Source organism: Juglans microcarpa x Juglans regia, chromosome 1S (assembly GCF_004785595.1).
Source record: "Juglans microcarpa x Juglans regia isolate MS1-56 chromosome 1S, Jm3101_v1.0, whole genome shotgun sequence".
Taxonomy (NCBI): domain Eukaryota; kingdom Viridiplantae; phylum Streptophyta; class Magnoliopsida; order Fagales; family Juglandaceae; genus Juglans; species Juglans microcarpa x Juglans regia.
Window position 1 is genome coordinate 11,862,861 of NC_054595.1, and position 19,568 is coordinate 11,882,428.

A 19,568-nucleotide genomic window follows, 5' to 3' on the forward strand; every position below is an offset into this window, starting at 1 on the left:
TCTTCATTCTTCTACCAGTTTCCAGCTTCTTCATGAACCAGCTACTGCCATTGTCACCTCCTCCTTCCATTGTTCTACTCGGTGTCATTCAACTGGGTATTTCCGAAGAGCTACTATCCAGCTACCGCTCCACGCGGCCCCCTTTCCACCTCAAGCTTCCATTGTTGCCTCCGTGCCTTTCGGCATGAACACCAAGGGCTGCTGTCAACCCGCAGCTTCACCACGCAACCCTCTCGGCCACGCATCTCCTCCACGACTTGAGCTGCCGCATTGTTCTTCTTCCACCCGTGCGACACGCATGCCCCGCAAACCGCCATTCTTGGCCTATAAATAGGCCACGGCTTCTGCTACTTAATTCTTCCGAGTTCCTCTTCCTTCCTCTCTTGTCTAAACCATCTTCATTTCTAGTTGTTTAGTGTTTTGGTCTGTGAAATTTTGGGTGAATCCGAGAGATTGTGAAGTGATTGTCGTGCTTGGTTTTGTTCTAAAATTGTGTATTGCAATTGGTTTATTTTGGTGAATTGTTGGAATTGCCGTGTGTGGAGTTTCTCAAAACCTTGTTCTTAGATCGAATTCTTTTGAGAGAACCCACTAGAAAAGTCACTGATTTCACCATTTGCCGCCGTTGTGCCGCCACCTTGAACAACGCCCTTTGGAGTGATCTTTCAGAATTTCTTAACTTCGTGTGTATGTAATTTTCCATCGCGAATCAAGTGATTTAAATTGACGTTATTATAATTGTGTTGTATTGTTGATCTGTTGGTTTTGTTGGGAATTGGGCCTTGGGCCGTTGAAGTATTGGGTTGTAATTGTTAATTGGAGTTGTTGGAATTGGGCCTTGGGCCGGATTGGAGGTTGGGATTACGCGTGTATTTGTGAAACTGTATAATTGTAAATGGAGGATTATTTTATTGTAAATGAGATATTTAATATTTATTCCAATAAACTATTGTAATGCATATTTATCGTTTTATTAAAATTGTGTTGTGATGTCACATGGTCTGTTTGCAACTGTGACTGAACATGTGGGTGTGTGTGTATCACGACCCCAAGCTGAGATGGGGCATTATCTCGGAGGAGCTCCTCTGGTCACTCGGGAGCATAACAGACTAACGTGACGTCCCCTGAGTTGTCGTAGGGCGACGACGGGAACGAACAAGACGGTAACGCTCTCGTACAGATTCCGTGACCTTTTGACTGGCGAGGTTAGAGGATGTTTGGCCATGTACGTGCTGGGCGCGGAACTGGGCATCGCTCGTTATGAAGTCTCATGCACGGACGTTACCCATGATGTGACAAAGAGAGCTAGGGTGTGCAGACGGTCCATAAGGGAGACCGTGGTGCATGCGTAATTTTGTAATAATTATGATTGGGATGAAAAATGGGATTTTTGGTGTGAGTATTAAAACTGTATTATTGGGAAAAATGAATGTGGGTTGTTATTCTGTCCGTATGGGGACACGTGATTATTAATGTGTTTTAAATCTCTTAGATGTTGTTTTGGTTAAGTAAATTTTATGGTGTCGTAGAGTTTGACGCAGAGTCCGAGTATGAACCTGAAGGACCGACTCTGCCAGAAGCTTAAGTTGCTGATATGATGTTCAGCGTTTTGGGATTTCTTTCCCTTATGTTATTTGTTTTCGTTACATTATCTGTTGGAAGACTGTATAATCCTTGTAAAGTTATTTTACTGTTTTTGAACCAATTCTGGTACTTAATAAAGAAAGACCTTTTATTTTCTCCGCTACGAATATTATTTTGTACATTTATTGCATGTTATACACACTTTGAGCACTGGTTGTTGGGGTGCATGATCCGTGTGGTCATCATCCCGGTATCACGAGCTCCACAAAAATAACACGTGGGGGTCGAGGGCGCCACACAGCATCTCCATTTGGCACTAGAAAGGCTAAAAGAACATCGGTTGTATGCCTAATTCAGCAAATGTGAGTTTTGGCTCAAGGAGATAAAATTTTTAGGGCACGTAATCTCAAGTCAATGAGTATCAGTTGATCCCAACAAGATCGAAGTTGTGGTAAACTGGAAGCGTTCGACTAATGTGCATGAAATTTGGAGTTTCCTGGGATTAGCTGGTTACTATCGGCGATTCGTGGAGGGATTCTCTAAGCTGACAGGACCCCTTATTGCCTTAACCAAAAAGAACACTAAGTATATTTGGACAGAGAAGTGTGAGCAAAGTTTTGTAGAACTCAAGGGAATGCTCACAACCGCGCTAGTACTAGTCCTACCTGAATCCCATAAACCCTACGTGGTTTTCAGTGATGCATCCAAATCAGGACTTGGATGTGTGCTCATGCAAGAAGAGCAGGTTGTAGTATCCGCTTCACGACAACTGAAAAACTATGAGCAGAATTACCCCACCCATGACTTGGAACTAGCCGTCGTAGTTTTCGCTTTAAGGATTTGGAGGCATTACTTGTATGGCATAAAATGTGAAATCTACACTGATCACAAGAGCCTCAAGTACTTATTCAGTTAGCAAAATGTAAATATGAGGTAGAGAAGGTGGTTAGAAACTATTAGCGACTACCAATGTAAAATCAAGTATCACCCTGGCAAGAGGATGATCCCATGGGCCCCACCTTGGAAATGGAGTCCTTTCTGCACGACATGAGGAGTTTAGTGATGAAGGATCTTCCTGCCGAGGCATCCCTGACCACTGTACAAGAAATTGTACCATTAGAGTGGGAAGAGGTGAAAAAGTATCAGATGGAGGATCCCAAATGGGTAGAAATCAAGTAGAAGGTGGAAAAGAAGGAGGGTCTAAAAGGTTTCACCCCTCAAAGATGATGGATTATTGTACTATCAAGATTGAAAGGTTATTCCAATTGATCAGCAAATCAAGGATAAGAAATTAAGGAAAGTGCATTAGACTCCATACACGGCTCACCCAAGAAGCACAAAGATATATCGAGATTTGAAGCAACACTTTTTTGTGGGAAGGCTTAAAGAAAGATGTAGCAGAGTATGTTAATAGACGCTCAGTTTGTAGAACAGTCAAAGCAGAGCATCAAAGACCCGTTGGAGATTTACAGCCACTTCCAATCCCAGAATGGAAATGGGAGGACACATCCATGGACTTTGTAATCGGGTTACTAAGAACTTCGAGGGGAAATAACTCTATTTGGGACGTGGTCGATTGCTTAACAAAAAGTGCTCACTTTTTGGCAATGATTAATACCGACCCTATGGAGAAGTTTACTTGGCTATTCGTGTCAGAAATAGTGCAACTACATGGAGTTCCAAAAACGATTGTATCAGATAGGGATATGCATTTGACCTCTCATTTTTTGCAAGGCCTTTAGGACGCTCTAGGCACCTAGTTGAAATTTAGTAGTGCTTATCACCCTCAAACTGATGGGCAAATTGAACGGACAATTTAGAATTTGGAGGACATGCTGAGGGAGTGTGTTTTGCAAGAAAATGATGATTGGGAGAAGCTCTTACCCATAATTGAGTTTGCCTACAATAATAGCTTCCAGACCACCATTCAAATGGCACCTTACGAAACTTTATATGGAAGGAAGTGCATGTCTCCCTTATACTGGGATGAAGCAGGAGAAGGAAATATTTATGGTGTAGAGATTCTTCAAGAAATGAAGGATCAAATCCAACTAATAAGGGAAATGATGAAGGCTGTCCAAGATAAGTAGAAGAGCTATGCCAAATGTCGAAGAAGGAACCTCGAGTTCGAAATTGGCGATTGGTTCTATCTTAAAGTATCACCCATGAAAGGAGTCGTTTGGTTTGGAAAGAAAGGGAAACTAAGCCCAAGATACGTAGGACCCTATGAGATACTGGAAAAAGTAAGAGTAGTTGCTTATAGACTGGATCTTCCCGCTGACTTCCAAGGAATTCACAATGTCTTCCATGTATCTTCCCTCAAGAAGAGTTTCAAGGGACAAATACTATCAGTTGTTGATACGAGGGATATTTCGCTCCATCCTGACCTAACTTATGAAACAGTTCATGTTCAAATCACAGATTGGAAGGACAAGGAACTTCAGAATTGAAAAATTCCTTTGGTTAAGGTTCTATGGTGGAATCATGATATTGAGGAAGCTACATGGGAAAAAGAAGCTGATATGAGAAACAAATACCCTTATTTGTTTGGCCTGAGAATTGTTTGACATCGCATCATGGCATTGGCATCCATTCATGCATGGCATCCATTGTTATTTTGTCGTGTGATCTGCATTCGTTCTCGTCATTTTTAGTTGCACCATGGCTGGTAATGGTAGGATTGCATGTTGGACTTATATGACCCGCAGTCGACTTCAGAGGCTAAGAGCCGAGCAGTGGCAGAGACGACTAGACCGTTTGGTTACACATTTTGGGCTCAGTAGAAAAGGCTGGAGTACCATAAGACTCACATCCTCGACCATGATGGGAGAGGTAACATCCATCTGAGGAGGGCACTACCACATGAGGAGTGTCAGCCTTATGACCTCGTCCGTTGGATGGGAGAGACAAGGACCAGATGGCTTAGATGTCGTATGAGATCAACTCCCTTAGTTACACCAGATTAGCCTGAGTTGAGCCAGGTAGCTGAGCAACAACAGATAGAGTAAGAGCGACTTATTCCTGACTCCACTCCCCTCGACACATAAGATATTTCTGACTCTTCCCCGAGTCGCATTCGTTTTCGTGAGGAGGAAAACACCTAGCTTGAGGACGAAGAATATAGGCAGTGGAGACACCATGAGCAAAGAGTTAACGCCTTCTATGATTCGGAGAAGGATGAGTACTATTACCAAACTTAGGTCAAAAGATGGTAATGAGAGACCCCCATCGAGCCCTGAGCTTTAGCACGGTTGGTGAGTCACACTTGACTTTTGCTTATTGCATGTCTTCCTTTGGCCCCGATTTTGAGGACGAAATCTTGTTTTAAGGGGGGAGGATGTAACACCCTGCCTAATTAACCATTAGGATTAACCTTTAAAATCTCTAGATTAAGCTTATGATTTTGGGCTTTAATTATATTTTTTATATTTTTTTATTATTTTATCATATTATTTTGTTTGAATGTTTTATTACTTACTTCAATGTTGACAGTGGAATTAGTTTAGAACCTGGCACTTAGTATCATTAAGCAAAGGATTAGAGATGCAAGCCCATTAGTGATTCTAGTAAGGTCTTTAGGACCTTAGAACATTTATGGGCCAAGTCTTAGAAATCTTAGACCAAACCTTTCAGGAAACATCTCATCTCATCTCATCTCATCTCATCTCACTTCATCATTACAACTTTCTCAAATTCCCACACAAAATAAAATAAACAATTCAACTTTTTCAAATCCCAAAATAAAAATAATATTAAAAAATATATTCTAACAATATTTTATTCAACTTTTTAACTTTAATCTCATCTCATCTCATCTCATCTCTGAAAACAAACGAGCCCTTAGTAGATAGCCTTGGCCCAAGTATAAAGAAGGCTTAAGGCTTATGGGACAAATTTGGTGTAGAACTGACCCATGGCCCAATTAGGACAAGTCAAGCACTTTCAAGCCCCACCTTGGTGGACTTAAGGCCTCTTTTTAATCCTTCAAATTTGGAAAACAAGGCCCTTCTGTATCAATCTGTCCCTTCTCTCTAACGACTGCGAGTCTCGTAATGCGTGTCAAATCTCGATGTCATGTTTTTAAAGATACTATGTGATTTCTAAAGCTAGCTCATTGTTTAAAGCCAAGAGTATTTTAAATGGGATGTTCCCGATGTTATTTGACTAAGCCTGATTTTAAGTAAGACAATTATAATAGTTTTGAAGAGTTTCAAAAATATTATAATTGTAGAAAATCATTTCATCAATGTAATTTCAGTTATTTAAAATATTATAATATTTAAATTATGTTGAAACTCTAATAAATTAGATGGTTTTATTCTCTTAAAGATATTATGCAAGACTTCATCATTTTATTAATGATGAGGGAATATTATTCTATAAACTAAAGTTTAGTTTAAATAATATTCTATCTTAATTCCTCTCAGTGTTTTTAAGTTAAATCGGTGTTTAATATCTTACCGTTAGATCGTTTTGAAGATCCCAAGATGAAGGGTTTAGATTAAATACCCAAGCCCCTAGCCTTTCTCCCTCACTTTTCCCTTTCCCTTTCTCTCCCCTCCCTCTCACTCAACTCACGCGTACGGCCCCTCTTCCTCAGCCGAATCTCCTTTAGCCTAGCTCAGCGTCGCCGTGTGCCACCCAGCCTCACCGCCACCACCGGTGACTCCCTCTCACGCCAGCGAGCTCCCACCATCGAACCCAACCTCCATCTCACAACCACCCTCTCCCATGCACTCCCGCAGCTCCTCACGCACGGCTTCACCATGCGCAACTCCTAGCGCCACCGTACACAGCCACCCAGGCCACTAAGGACCACCATGGGCCTTCCCTGGCCACCCTCTACCGAACCTAGCCGCCTTAACTCCTCCCTAGACCGCACACATGGATTCACTATACCTACAACAGAGCTCCGCCTCCCAAGGCCACCGCACCACCACTAGAGGCTCCTCCTCTAATCGGCGACCTCCCTTAGACGCCCCCATGCCCAGCCCAGCCGCCTAGCTCCCCCATGCTCTCTCACTCTCTTGCGGGTGTTCCTCCACCCTTTGGCCTAGATCCGTCGCCGTAGGCCGCCGTGCCACCTCCACCTCGCCACCACAGCTCCATCAGCAACCCCCTAAGCCCTCCATGGCTAGCCCATGACCAGTCAAGCCCTCCCTCCAATTTCCCATGTTGAAACCCACAGCCTAAACTCCTCCACGAGCTGCTGTGTCTTCAACGTATGCCATCTCGACACCACCATGAGACCACCACCCCATGACCATGACCCAACCCTTTTACGCATAAATCCGCACCTGTAGCCATCTTCAATGACCCAAACAACTACTATATGTGGTAATCGCCACTGTACACGGCCTTAGTCACCACCCATGGACTCCCCACCATGTTGGCCACCCTCGTATAGCCTAGATCCACCCACCAGAATCCTAGATCCGGTCCCTAAGATAGTCCCGTTGTAAGGTCATGGTAGTGACCGCTACCGCCCAAGTTAGTGGCTTCCGACGCTACTGGCCATGCCAGACAGCGAGCAACGCACGGGTTATCCCGTCAATGATATAACTCTCTTTCCCTTACCTTCGTTATTATGTTAGTTGGTTGGTTAGGTTGTAGATTGTGTTGTTAGTAATTGTGAAGTTCGCTGTGTAGTGAAGTGTAGGGTGTATCTATGTAGTGTGTTGTGAAGTGTTGTGGACTGTGCTGTGAAGTGTGGGTGTGAAGTGTGCACTGTAGTAGTGATGCGACATAGTGTGTGAAGGGAGTACACGTGGAGTGTACTCCATGTAGCGGAGTGATGCACCATATGGCATGTATGCCGTAATGGTGATGTGGCGTAGCGTGTGTGAATGGAGTACATGTGGAGTGTACTCCATGAGGTGAAGCGATACACCGTGTGACGTGTTGGAAAGATAAGGATGGTTGCGTAGTTAATGGGCATAGAGCTTGATAAGTAGTGTCGGGAATTGTGGAACAGTGTCCCGAAGTAGCTGTGATGCGATCTGTAGTATGAGGTGACAGGTGTCAGCGTGTAGTTGACTTATTATTAGGAGTATGTGTGAAGTGACAAAACAAATGTAAGAGTGGCTCAACGGAAGCATGACGGGGGAATGCCACAAAATGACATGGTTAAGCAAGAAGTCGTGCTTATAATGAGTGAGGAGTTAGCATAAGAGTGATGTAGCGGGATGTTAGGTGACATTGCAAGGTCACGGTGTAGCTTGGGAGTAATCTCGATCTATGACGTGACGTAAGGTGTAGTTATGAATGGAGTCTTGTCTTGTTAAGTGTTGTGATGAACTGTCAAGAGGGATGTGTAGCATGAAGAGTCATACTAGCCGAGTTAAGAGAAGGTTAGTATCGGCGTATGGGCTTGTTTACACAAGCGGGTGATCAACGAGTTATATGCTGGTCTTAGGTGATAAAAAGATAGGTTACATGTACATCTGGTTAGACACATGTGCCAGACAGATTCACAATATGTAATGGGTAATTTGTCCTAAGCACGGTTACATGGTGCTTAAGCCTCAGAGTTGGCCTAAAGCCTTGTGGCGTGTATGGATGGGAATGAGGATTTAATGTGAGCTAAGATGCATGAAGGTAGTGACGGGTGAATTGTCTAGGATCGGGATGCGTGATTTCGTCTGTCGGAATCATGCGTTGGAATGTGGTCAATAGGAAGAATAAAACAAAAGTCTTAGTGTCTTGACCCTAGGGTGAATCATAGAGGTTCACTTTAATGGGTAAGCACTCGTAGTAGAACATTGAGTTTGGAAGAGGTAGTGACCGTAAGAGGATCCCGAAAGTAAGGGATACGTAAGAGCACGGGATAGAAGGAGAGTGTTTCAAGTGAAGTATAGTTCTATTCTAAGTTTAGTTGCTTATGCACTAGATAGAAAATGACGTCAAGGTTATGTGTATGCATGTATGTTGCCATCTGACACACACATGAATATACTACATGAAATGAGTATGGCATAAAGTCCAAGTATTATGTTCATACTCTTCTAGAGTTTTCTAAACGATATGAAATGGAAAATGAAATGTTTTTCCCTTATGATGCCTTACGAAACGAGATGAAATGATGTTTTATGAAAAGCGTGCTAAGTGTTCAAAGGTATACGTATGTATGGCCCTTCTTGGTAGCCCATTTTTATTCAACCAAAGTATTAATTGTATGCATGTGAATGAATGACTATACGCAATATCTATTGTATCTATTTTTCACGAAATGAGATGTCAGGCTAATGCCTCGTGCTTTAAGTGATGCTTTAAACGACACGAAGAAAGTATTTTAAAATGTCCCTACGAACTGATGCTTTATGGATGCCATGAAAGATGATGTTTGAGCCCATGTTTTTAAATGACGTTTTTCCATGAACGAACTGTTAAATGAAAAGGATTGAATGAAAGGAAATGACTGAACTGAAAGGAAGGACTGAATGTTTAATGTATGAAAATACATAACGACCACATGAATGAATGAAAAGGGTACCAAAGGACTGGGCAGATTGCAATGCCGGGTAAGTAGTACTAGTAGTGCACCCACTGCTGCCCCCTGACTGAAAGGGATTCCTAACCCATGGCCACAGGCAGAGTCCAAGTCCAAAGGAAGACTGCTAATCCCAACACAGGGGACGTAACAATGTGTATCGGCTAAAGAAAATGATAAAAAAGAATGTATGAATGCATTGAACTCTTGAAGAAATGAAGTCACTAATGGGAGATACGTTTTATGAAAAGAAAACTCTTTTTAAAGAAAAACTCCGCCTAGTGATGTTTTCAAAACGAATGCATGTCGCATGTACGTATAATATCTATGAAGTGATGAATGTATGAATGAAAACCTATGTTATTATATTTTAACTGTATGAAGTAATGCTTACTGAGTATTTGACTTATTTTAGTTTTTATGTGTGCCTTTCCCCCACAAAAACCAAATGAGCAGTGCGCGTCAGGACAGACACGGCCCAAGGGGAAGAGCATGGGAGTCCAGGTCTGAGTTTTAACTGTATGAGAGGCCTTTTTATTTTAAGATTAATGTTTTCTGCTGTAAACCTCTTTTATTATCAAAGCACATTTTATTTTATAACGTAGAGTCATACACCCTGGCCATGGAAGCAAAAAGTTTTAAAACGAACGGTAATTCACATCGTCCTTTCTTAAAATCATTTTATAAAAAGTCTCAACACAAGGACAGGTATTACACCCTCTCACTCAAGACCAAAAGCCCATGAGCCCTTTACCCACACTCATGGCCCTTTTAAGCCCATCAAGGCTCAAAAGCATCGTCTTTCATTTTTACACTTCTTATTGAAAGCCCAATGCACCATACCATAGATTTCCTTAAGCCCATGTCATACTTTAACTACGTAAATTAAGTTTTAAAAATGGTTAAGACCATTAATCAACTTACCCAAGATTAGTGATCTTTAAACCTTGCTTCGAAACTTAATTTCGTTCTTAATCTTTCTTTAACCTTTCGATCAGAAATTCTCTTATTTTATTTCTCAATTACATCCCTCTTAGATCATGCTAAAACCCTAAATAAACCTCCACACGTCATAAGAGGAAATGACATATCAAACTAAAAAACTACACCAATTGGCACACATGTGTACCCTTTGAGTGCATGGTCTGTTTTGCCCTTAGGTCCAATATTTTTGTGCCTTTTTGTCAAAGGTAATATGGTCCTTAAATATCTCATGAGACTCCTTTAAACCTAGACCAAGCTTTGGATGAAATTGGTTTAAAAAACCAAGTCCTTAACCAAAATAGAATGGCATGAAGGGACTAGTTGAATGAGAACCGGTTGGGTTGAGTTTCAACTAACCTCCTGCCATGGCTAAGCCACCACCCCACCCCACCTCCAGCACCACCCAATCCCCAAGAAGCCCACATGGCCATCATGACCATTTGACTCAGTTTTCCCACCCAAAGAAGACACAAAACCAAAGGCATCCAAGAAACCTTCACTTAGCAACCACCTCCCTTTGCATCACCTTCTTGAGCTGCACCTCCATGATTCACTTTGCAGCCAACCATTCACCTTCTACCACCTAAAAAAGGCTTCAAGAAATGACCTTACCTCCACACAATTCAGCCTTGAAGAAGAGTCAAAGTGATGATCAAAACTGCCCAAGAAAACCATTTGAACCTGTCAGCCCCTTGGGTGGTTTTGATGGTTTTTTTTCATCTCTCCTCCTCCCCACGACTTGACCACCACCTGCAGAAGAAATGTAGCCACAGTAGGGAAGAAATCATGGTGGTTTCAAGCCACTTTTTCCCCTACACAACATGACACAAACTAATGAAGCAAATCTACAAATTTCAGCCCTTCACCGCCGCCCACCTCCACCAATCCCCATGAACCAAGGCCAACGTTCCCTCACCTTTGGCTACCTATAAAAGGCCCCTTCACCCCCTCATTTCCTTCACACAAAATCTCCAGACCCTCCTTGAGCATAGAGAGCAATCTTCCTCCTTAGCTTGAGAGAAACTGAAAGTGAGTGAATTTGAGTGTTCTTAGAAGTTCTTGTGATTTCTTGAGCTAGGAGCTTAAGTGGGCTACGGAATTTGTAAATTTTCTGGCCCTTGATCTTAGTTTACATCTCAAGTTGAATTTTTTAAGTGTTGGAATGAATTTTGGTTGAGTTTAGAAAATGTTACCATGCTTAATGCAAAACCGGGTTCATTAAGGATGTTTAGAATGTTTAAATGGTTTTAAGTGGAAATTTAGGTATGGCATGTCTTAAGTATGTTTTGGTATGATTTATTGATGTCATAGAATGATTACGGAAGGTTTTATTTTTTATTAAAAGCATGCCATGATAAGTTTTAATTCTATCTTGTTTTGATCTTCAAAGCATACATAGGTTTTAGTAAGTTTGTGATTAAGGCCTGAAACTTTATTTGTCCCACCTAAGCTTGATGATTAAGCATATAGGAACCTTTTGATTGGGATAAGAATGAACTTTGCTTGATTTGAATGAATTTTGAAAGCCTACCTTGATGATTTGCACTAAGAATATCAAACTTGATTAATGGAAGATTATTGAAGATTAAGGTTCTTAGCCATGATTGAGTGTTGGGATGAACTTGATTATCCAAGAATTAGCCTATATCATATCATTAAAGACTTTAGTAATTGTTTATGACTAAAAAAAGTTGCTTAAGCATGCATTCATAGAGATCAATAGCTGAAAACACTTAAAGGTATCAACTAGAGTGCATGCCACGGGTTAGGAGTATTTGAACTAGTTCCACTTTGAATTTTACAATTCTAAAAATTTAGATGATTTTAGAATATCAAAAAGATAAGGTCCATCAAGTTTGGTTGAATTTGAAATTTGTTTGCAAATAGTGAAAATTTAGGGCCTTAATGGCAATTTTGGAAAGTTTAGGGTTATTTTTTTAAATACCCATTTTTGAAACCCTTTTTTGTGAACCTCACCCATAATAGTATTAATCCTAACTTAGTACGAATTTTTTTTCAGCTGCTACGACCTTTTTCGAAAACTTATGAAGTTTATAAGTTGGTCTCTAACTTACACATTGATATTTCTTATTTATAAATTATTGATAAATGCTTCATTTATGTCATAATTGTCATTTTGAGCATAAAATATCATGTTATATGATACATTGAGTTCATACTTACATGACATGTAATATTTTTCACCATTTTTACATATTGCATCTATAATTGTCATTTTCACATGAAAACTTGCTACATATGCACATGTCGTGAAATACTTTTTCAACTTAGCATGAAAAAAATATTCTTGTCACGACCCCAAAGGATAGGATGAGAAATTATTCTAATGGAACTCCTTTGTCGACTCTGGAGTGTTTAAAGAATGGAGTGGTAACCTCTAGGTTGATGAAGAACAGTCAACGAGCTTCAAATGGGTTCTTTTTAAAGAACGCCAGAGTGAAGTCAAATTTTTATGACACCTAAGGCTGGTGGGTGTACACGTTATGATGTTATGTTATATTACTAATGCATTGAGAACGAACCTGCAAACAACGTAATTTCAATGTGAGTTGTACTAAGGTCACTGGTGGATACTCACAGTGCATATGGGGAACTGTGACGATACCACATGTTATGATTAATTATGAATAGATAATAATGATAAAATGTTATGATGAAAATTTTATTTTTTGACAATTGAAGTAAAAAGGTTCTCTGAACGAAAATATGTGTCTCCATTTTTCTACAAATGTTAAGAAATTTGGATGGGAGACACACGTACAATTATTTCTGCATTTCATGCAGCATTTCATATTTGTCATTCTTCATGCATAATTGTCTTTGTGCAAGTTGGTTGTTAACTTACTGAAATTTCATGTAAATCTCACCCCTAGTGGACCCACTCGGAATGATAAAAGTTGTGTCAAGATTCGAGGAAGACGGATTAGATAGAGCACTGGATCCGACTGATTGAGAAGGAGCCTAACCTCGAGAAGAGATTGGACTAGATCCTTATGTTTATAGCCTTAATTATTTATGCTCTAGACCGCATGAAGTGTTTGATTTAACTTTGGAGACTTTTATGTTTAGCTTATGCTACTACGTGGTTTTGAACCTATGATGGTCACTAATGCATTTGGCATATTTTTAGTTATTCTGGCATAATGTTATACTTTCAACCTTAAGCCACGGCGATATTGCATTCTACTAGTTGCATTTGGAGGATGCATTGCGTAATAATTGTTATGTACAGGGGTATGTAATCTTGTGTTACATGTCTCGACGCTCGAAGTTTTCGATCCATCCCAAGCAGAGGTTGGGGGTGTCACAAGTATTCCCAGCATTTCTACTTTTATTTTATTGACGTTGGGCGAGTAAGTCTTTCCTCGCACGGGCTATTAAGTGCAAAAACTCCTCGCCATTGGAGCTGCACACGCCACAACATGGTTGTTAAGCTCAGCCTAGCATGGAGTGTATGTGAAAACGGCCAGTGGACACAACGTTGCCATCACCAGCGTTTTCTGCCTCCAAAACGTGAACAACTACTTGACCTGAGCCCCTCTACTCGGACACAACTTCCTCGGCCTCGGTGGTTCTCCGGCCACACAGCTCCACAGAGACAGTGCCCAAACATGAAGTCCCTTAGCATTCAGTGGTCAAAGCTACACAGTATACGTTGGACAAGCTATTAAAAAAAACAGAGAAGAAGGAAACAACAACCGACAGTGAACAGTTTTAGTCAAGCAAAAATTAGCTACAATGGCTAAAACACCCTGTTTGTCTCTTTCGTAATTTATGTGAATTTCATTTTTCCTAACCAAATCAATTCCTGTGATGCGAAACACCGGCTATATAGCCCCACTCGAACACCACTCGGACGTCTCAATATATCTTCATCTGACTAAACTACTTGGCATCAACATGCAAGCGGACAACTCCCCCAGCAGCAAACAGTCTCAGCAAATAAAAAAAACAAAAAAAAAGAGAGAAAAGAAAAAGAGAAGAAGAAACAAAAAGAAGAAGAAAATCAGTGATGTACAAACTCAATCAAGTGAAAATCAGAAACAACGGCTTCATCGCCCTGTCTCTTTCCACAAAACTCCTTAAGGTTCCATTGGAATCCAGGTGTCAGTACACTCCGGGAACATACTTTGTCGGGACTCACTCACGCAATGCGAAACACCGGCTGCACTGCCCCATTCGGGCAATGCTAAGACGTCTCAATATGTCTCAATCAGAATATATTTCTTGGCATTAACATGCACGTGGGCACCCCAAACCTTTGTTATCGCCAAAATATGGTTGCCCACAAGCCTTGCTGGCACGCCTCAAACCTTTGCCACACTACAGCTAGATGATTCAGGTTTGCAAATCTTACATTTGTAATTAGGGATCATCTACGCTAACCGATTTGACTTTTCTAGCACAGTCAAGCATCTCCTCCATTACCTTCTTACTAAGTGTCAATAGGTGAGTCTAGCCATTCGATTGCCCAACCTCTTTCACGGTGAAGCGCGGGTCTAGCCTCTCGGCTGCCCAACTACTTGACCTTTCTATTGAGAGTCAATAGGCACGTCCAGCCTTTCGACTACCTAACCTCCCTCATGGCGAAGCGCGGGTCTATCCTCTCGGTTGTCCGACTACTTGACCTTTCCACTAAGAGTCAACAGGCGGGTTCCAACCTTTCGATTGCCAAACCTCACTCACGGCAAAGCGCGAGTCTTGCCTCTCGATTGTCTGACTATTTTATAGACGGGTCTAATCTTTTGGCTACCTGATCTTACTCTAAGCACATCATCTCCTCCAACAAATGTCGAGTGTTTACACTCGTGCCATAACCGCAGCCAGCGGATTACTTTTAAGAATGAGCCTCCGAGCCTCACAACCAACTCGCGCGGGTTACCTTCATGAATGAGTAAATGGGCTCGGAAACTACCTAAGGTGGACCCAGGGGGTCGACAAGCTCCCCGACCACTTAGTGCGAATTACTACAAACAAACTCTAACACTAATAGCAAAATGAAAGCATCAACAACAATTGTCACCAAATGGCAAAAAGCCGCCATCAAAAACAAAAATGTCGGAAGGATAAACGCTCTTCGCTAAAGATAAACGTTCATACAAAACGAACTCAAAGCCAACCTTACCTTCTCGTAGAGTGTCAACAAGTGGTTCCAGCCTTTCAACTACCCGACTTCTCTCGCGGCGAAGCACGGGTCCAGCCTTTGGACATCCCAACCTCCCTCATGGCGAAGCACGGGTCTAGATGAAAAAGTTAAAAACTTGAAAATTTGAAATTTAGAAATATTCGTTTTTTAATGATAGTTAAATATGAGATGAGATGGAATGAAATAGTTTCAAAAGTTTGTGAGTCATAAACCTTTTCTTCTGTATCTTGCTCCTTCTCATGTATCTTGCTTAATTTTTCTATCTAATAAAATGTTTACTTGCATAGGAAAGAAAAAACATATGCTTTTTTAAATATGCAACTTGATTCGCCACATTTATTAAAGCACTTGAAAGATTCATAACGTAAAATTATTATTATTTTTTAAATATGATTTTTTATATAATTTTTAATATTTTAAACCGAGTTTATTCAACTTGTATTCTGTCTAATATATGAGGTCAAAGTTAATGTTAATAAACAACTTATTAATTAAACCAGCCGGACTCTGGGCTGCTCACGCAACAATGTATTTGTTCTTAGTCGTCAGTTGTAGGCAAACATATTCTCCCTGAGGAAAGTGGCGGCCAGGTTTGAGATGAAATGAGACACAAAATTTTCATTTTATTATTACATATATTTTAAATTTTTATATAAAATATAATAAATAATTTAATTTTTTCAAATCTAAATATAATAATAATACTAAAACATTTTATTTTAAACATCCCAGAGCCATTGACTCTTCATTATAGTGTCAGAATACCTCAGAAAATGCAGAGGTCTCTGCAATAGGCTGGTGAAACTCTAAACTCTAATGATTAGTTTGGAGTTTAAATTCATTTCACTTATTATTATAATTTTTTTAAATTTTAATATAAAATATAATAAAAATTTTAATTTTTTTAAATCTTAAAATAATAATAATATTAAAAAAATAATATTTTAAATCGATAAAACGAATACGCTGAAGATAGATATATTTATTCAGATCCTTGTTTATCCAAAAGTGCTAAATACAAATAATCAAATAATATAATCTTAACCTCAGAAGAATTTAAGTCAGACTCAGTTGGATTTTGGTTAATTTCAAACCAGATACCTTCTTCTGCTTCTTCTTCCTCTAACTCCACTTCACTAAAGCCTGCCCATTTCTCATTTGGGTTTAGCAGGTTTCTAGATCTCCAGCTAAAAAAATGCAGGAACATTAGCTCCTGAAAAAAGTTTCTCCTGGAGGGAAAACTGTAACGAAAGCTCCACAAGAAGGTCCAGGTTGACGACAGCCAATTGCAAAGAAAAATGTTTCCCTTTTTTCCCCTACTGATGGATTCATTAGCTCCGTTAGCTGCATAATTTAACAGTACATGCCACAGCCTGGGCCCAAAATTTAAGCCTTGCCTTGACATCTTCCGGACGATCGCCTGGACAGAAAAGGCATCAGAATGTGTAAATCAGACGCCAGATGTTCACATGGATTGAAGTCACAAGACACTTGGAAAATAAACAGGAAACAAATTCCAAAGAAGGCATATGATGGCTAAGAATTAGTTTCTGAAAACAAGGCAAACATATAAGCGTAGTTTACAAATCTCCTCTCTTTTATAAACTGTTAATATGATTTGGTCTAAGAATCCTCATATTTCACCCATAGATATCATCGTTTGATCTGCTGAACATCTAATTAGAGAAAATAAAACCATAACTCGAAGATTAATTTTAGAATGATGCCGATAATAAAAAATAGAATAGAAGAAACCCAGTTCATCAATCCAGCTAAAGGATACCTTGAGAAGGCTATATTTCAAGTCTTTATCCAATTTCGTATGAAAGAAAAATAACTCCAGGAAAATTCATCGCGGTACTTCAAAAATAAAGTACGCGGCTCATCACTCCATCGACAAAAAACCCCTTAATCCACGAAAATCAGGTGGTAACCAAAAATTTCCACTCAAAAACCAAAGAAACCCAGAGCATTGCCGAATCAAAACGCATCACAGGGAGATTATATATCACCCCAAGGCAAGACCATCCATAGACAAGAAAAATTAAAACTTCTCCAAGAAAATAAATAAGACAGAACACTCACCGGGACTGGAGATCCTCCAATTGGCAATCGGGCTCGCAACAGAAGAGAAGGAGTCCGTGGCCGCCGCTTCAGCATTCTCTGGCAACTTCTGCTGTTCGTCCATGAACTTCTGGCTCATGGAATAGCAGAGCTCAAGCGCAGGCAAGGTGTTGCAGAGCTCAGGGATTTCATCATAGCTGAATCCAAAGCCAAGATCCAAGCAACCTTTGAGCTCATCTAGATCCTCATCCGTCAAGCTTTTGGTCCTCGTGAGGTCGTCTTCATCCGCAGACTCAACGTACCCTTCAAGCAAAACCTGGCTCTTCTTGTTCTTCTTGTTACTGACATTCAATTTTGCCCACTCTTCGTCTTGGTTCAGAATCCCAGCAGCAGTGCTTTGGGTTTGGCTTTCCAAAGTTTCGTCTTCTGGGTTATGGTGGAATCCGATCGTGGAGGAAACCCAAGATTCACAAGGAGAGTCCGCCATCTCTCCCTCTCTCTCTGGGTTATGGTGGAATCCGATCGTGGAGGAAACCCAAGATTCACAAGGAGAGTCCGCCATCTCCCCCTCTCTCTCTCTCGCGGAAACTACTCCTCTGTTTCCTGAGGCGGATCCGAGAGACGGAGGGAGGCCACTTTTAAAGCTGCATCCAGAAGGAGGGCAGATAGGGTTTTTTACTCTTTCTTTTTATTTTTCTTTTCTATTTAACTCTTCACTAAACTGACAAAACTCAAGTTTTTTAAAAGTAAAAAGTTATTAATTTTTTTTAAATAAATTAAAAAATACTAAAAATCATTTTATTGCTTATTATTAAATTAATTATTCTACTCAATAACTTCACATCGCATATCTGTTTAAAAAAAATAAAAATAAATGTGTGGTATAGAACTACTAAATAAAATTTAACTTATCAAATATAATTAAGAAATTAAAATTTTAAGTATTTTTTTCATTTTTACATATTAAATTATTTTTATTTTAAGAGAGTCTTCAATCTATGGTAACATGAGTGGTGCTACACTCATCGAGGGTGTAGTTCGAAGATGAGTCTTGATAAGATTATTTAACTTTTTTTTTAGTCATTTTTTATACCATTAAACATTTTAAAAAAATCACAACTTCATTAAAATCTACTTCTTTAATTACTAAGTTAAAAAAAAAAAAAAAAAAATTACATGGGGACCATCCTCGGGACAACAAGCATTTCCTTGTTTTCTAAAATATTATTTAGATTTATGTTCGAATTTTGTTAGAATAATATCGATTGGAACAAAAGAAAAAACGCATATTCCATAGAGGACATATGTTTCTTATTCATATGAACCGAAACAAATCTCTCGACAACATGTTTCTCCTTTATAATAAATAAAATAAATGCAATTTTATAAAATTAAAATTCATTTCTAATGGATTGACATGATTGTATTGAAAAGCAAGCGTATACAAAAATCTTACACTAGTATAGTATAATATAATACCTTAAATTTATTTTATAATAAAATGAATTTTAGGATATGCAACATCGTATTAAAATATACTAATTTATAATTTATTTTATATTATAGAATTCTTGTTTTATTTTTATTAAGTGTATAATTCCTTTTTATTTTTTATTCAACTATGATCTTCTATGAACGTTTGTACGTAGGCGCATGTAGATGGGGGATGCTGCGTGAATAATTATGGTGATGACATGGAGGGGGGACAGCTGTACTAGTGGGTGGAACAAACAGGTAAGGTGGGTGAGGACCTCATATAGAAGTAGTGGGGTCCACCAGTGGTGTTGAAAAAAAAATTAAAAAAAAAAATTTACAAACAATATTTTTTACAATATTTTATATAATAATATTTTAAATGATGTATACTTTTATAAAATATTTTATAAAAGTAACATCATTTTATAAAAATATTATTGTGTAATGTGCTTTGTAATGTATTGTGTATATATCATTACTCTTAAAAAAAAAAGAATGAAGTTAACTATATTAATAGATTAAAAAAAATTAGTAATAGGGTTACTATTTATTTACTACTTACATATATTTGAAATTTTTTTATTTTTTTATTATTTTCTTTTTAGTTTTTTTGTTAACATCTTTAATCATTAAGAAAAAATTAAAAAAATATATAATTTTACTAATTGTAGCTTCTTTAAGTATTAAGTAAAATTAAAAAATTAAAAAAAATTAAATAAAAAAAGAGTAGTAAATAGGTAATAAGAGGATAGTAATCCTATTATTTTTCCATTATTATTATTTTTTTTTTAAATCACATTACGC

The 19,568-nt window shown here is 39.1% G+C and overlaps 1 protein-coding gene and 1 long non-coding RNA gene across 2 annotated transcripts; one reads left to right on the forward strand and one right to left on the reverse strand.

Annotated features, from left to right (window-relative positions):
* The first annotated feature begins 1,236 nt into the window (after positions 1-1,236).
* Positions 1,237-19,281, forward strand: LOC121247028. The gene is made up of 3 exons (XR_005937205.1): positions 1,237-1,348; positions 7,179-7,181; positions 19,266-19,281. It is a non-coding gene; the product is annotated as an uncharacterized LOC121247028 (long non-coding RNA).
* LOC121247027 lies at positions 16,185-17,960 on the reverse strand. Its single transcript, XM_041145360.1, has 2 exons — positions 17,310-17,960; positions 16,185-16,644 (listed from the first exon to the last, which is right to left on the reverse strand). Exons 1-2 carry the CDS (start codon positions 17,848-17,850, stop codon positions 16,565-16,567), a joined length of 621 nt encoding a protein of 206 aa, XP_041001294.1. The 5' UTR covers positions 17,851-17,960; the 3' UTR covers positions 16,185-16,564.
* Positions 19,282-19,568: the final 287 nt, after the last annotated feature.

Excerpts from the sequence above, each read along its gene's own strand:
- LOC121247027 (XM_041145360.1), bottom strand. The coding sequence starts at position 17,850 with ATGGCGGACTCTCCTTGTGAATCTTGGGTTTCCTCCACGATCGGATTC. Across the intron at positions 16,645-17,309 it reads TTGGAGGATCTCCAGTCCCG|GCGATCGTCCGGAAGATGTC; the intron begins GTGAGTGTTCTG and ends TTTTCTGTCCAG.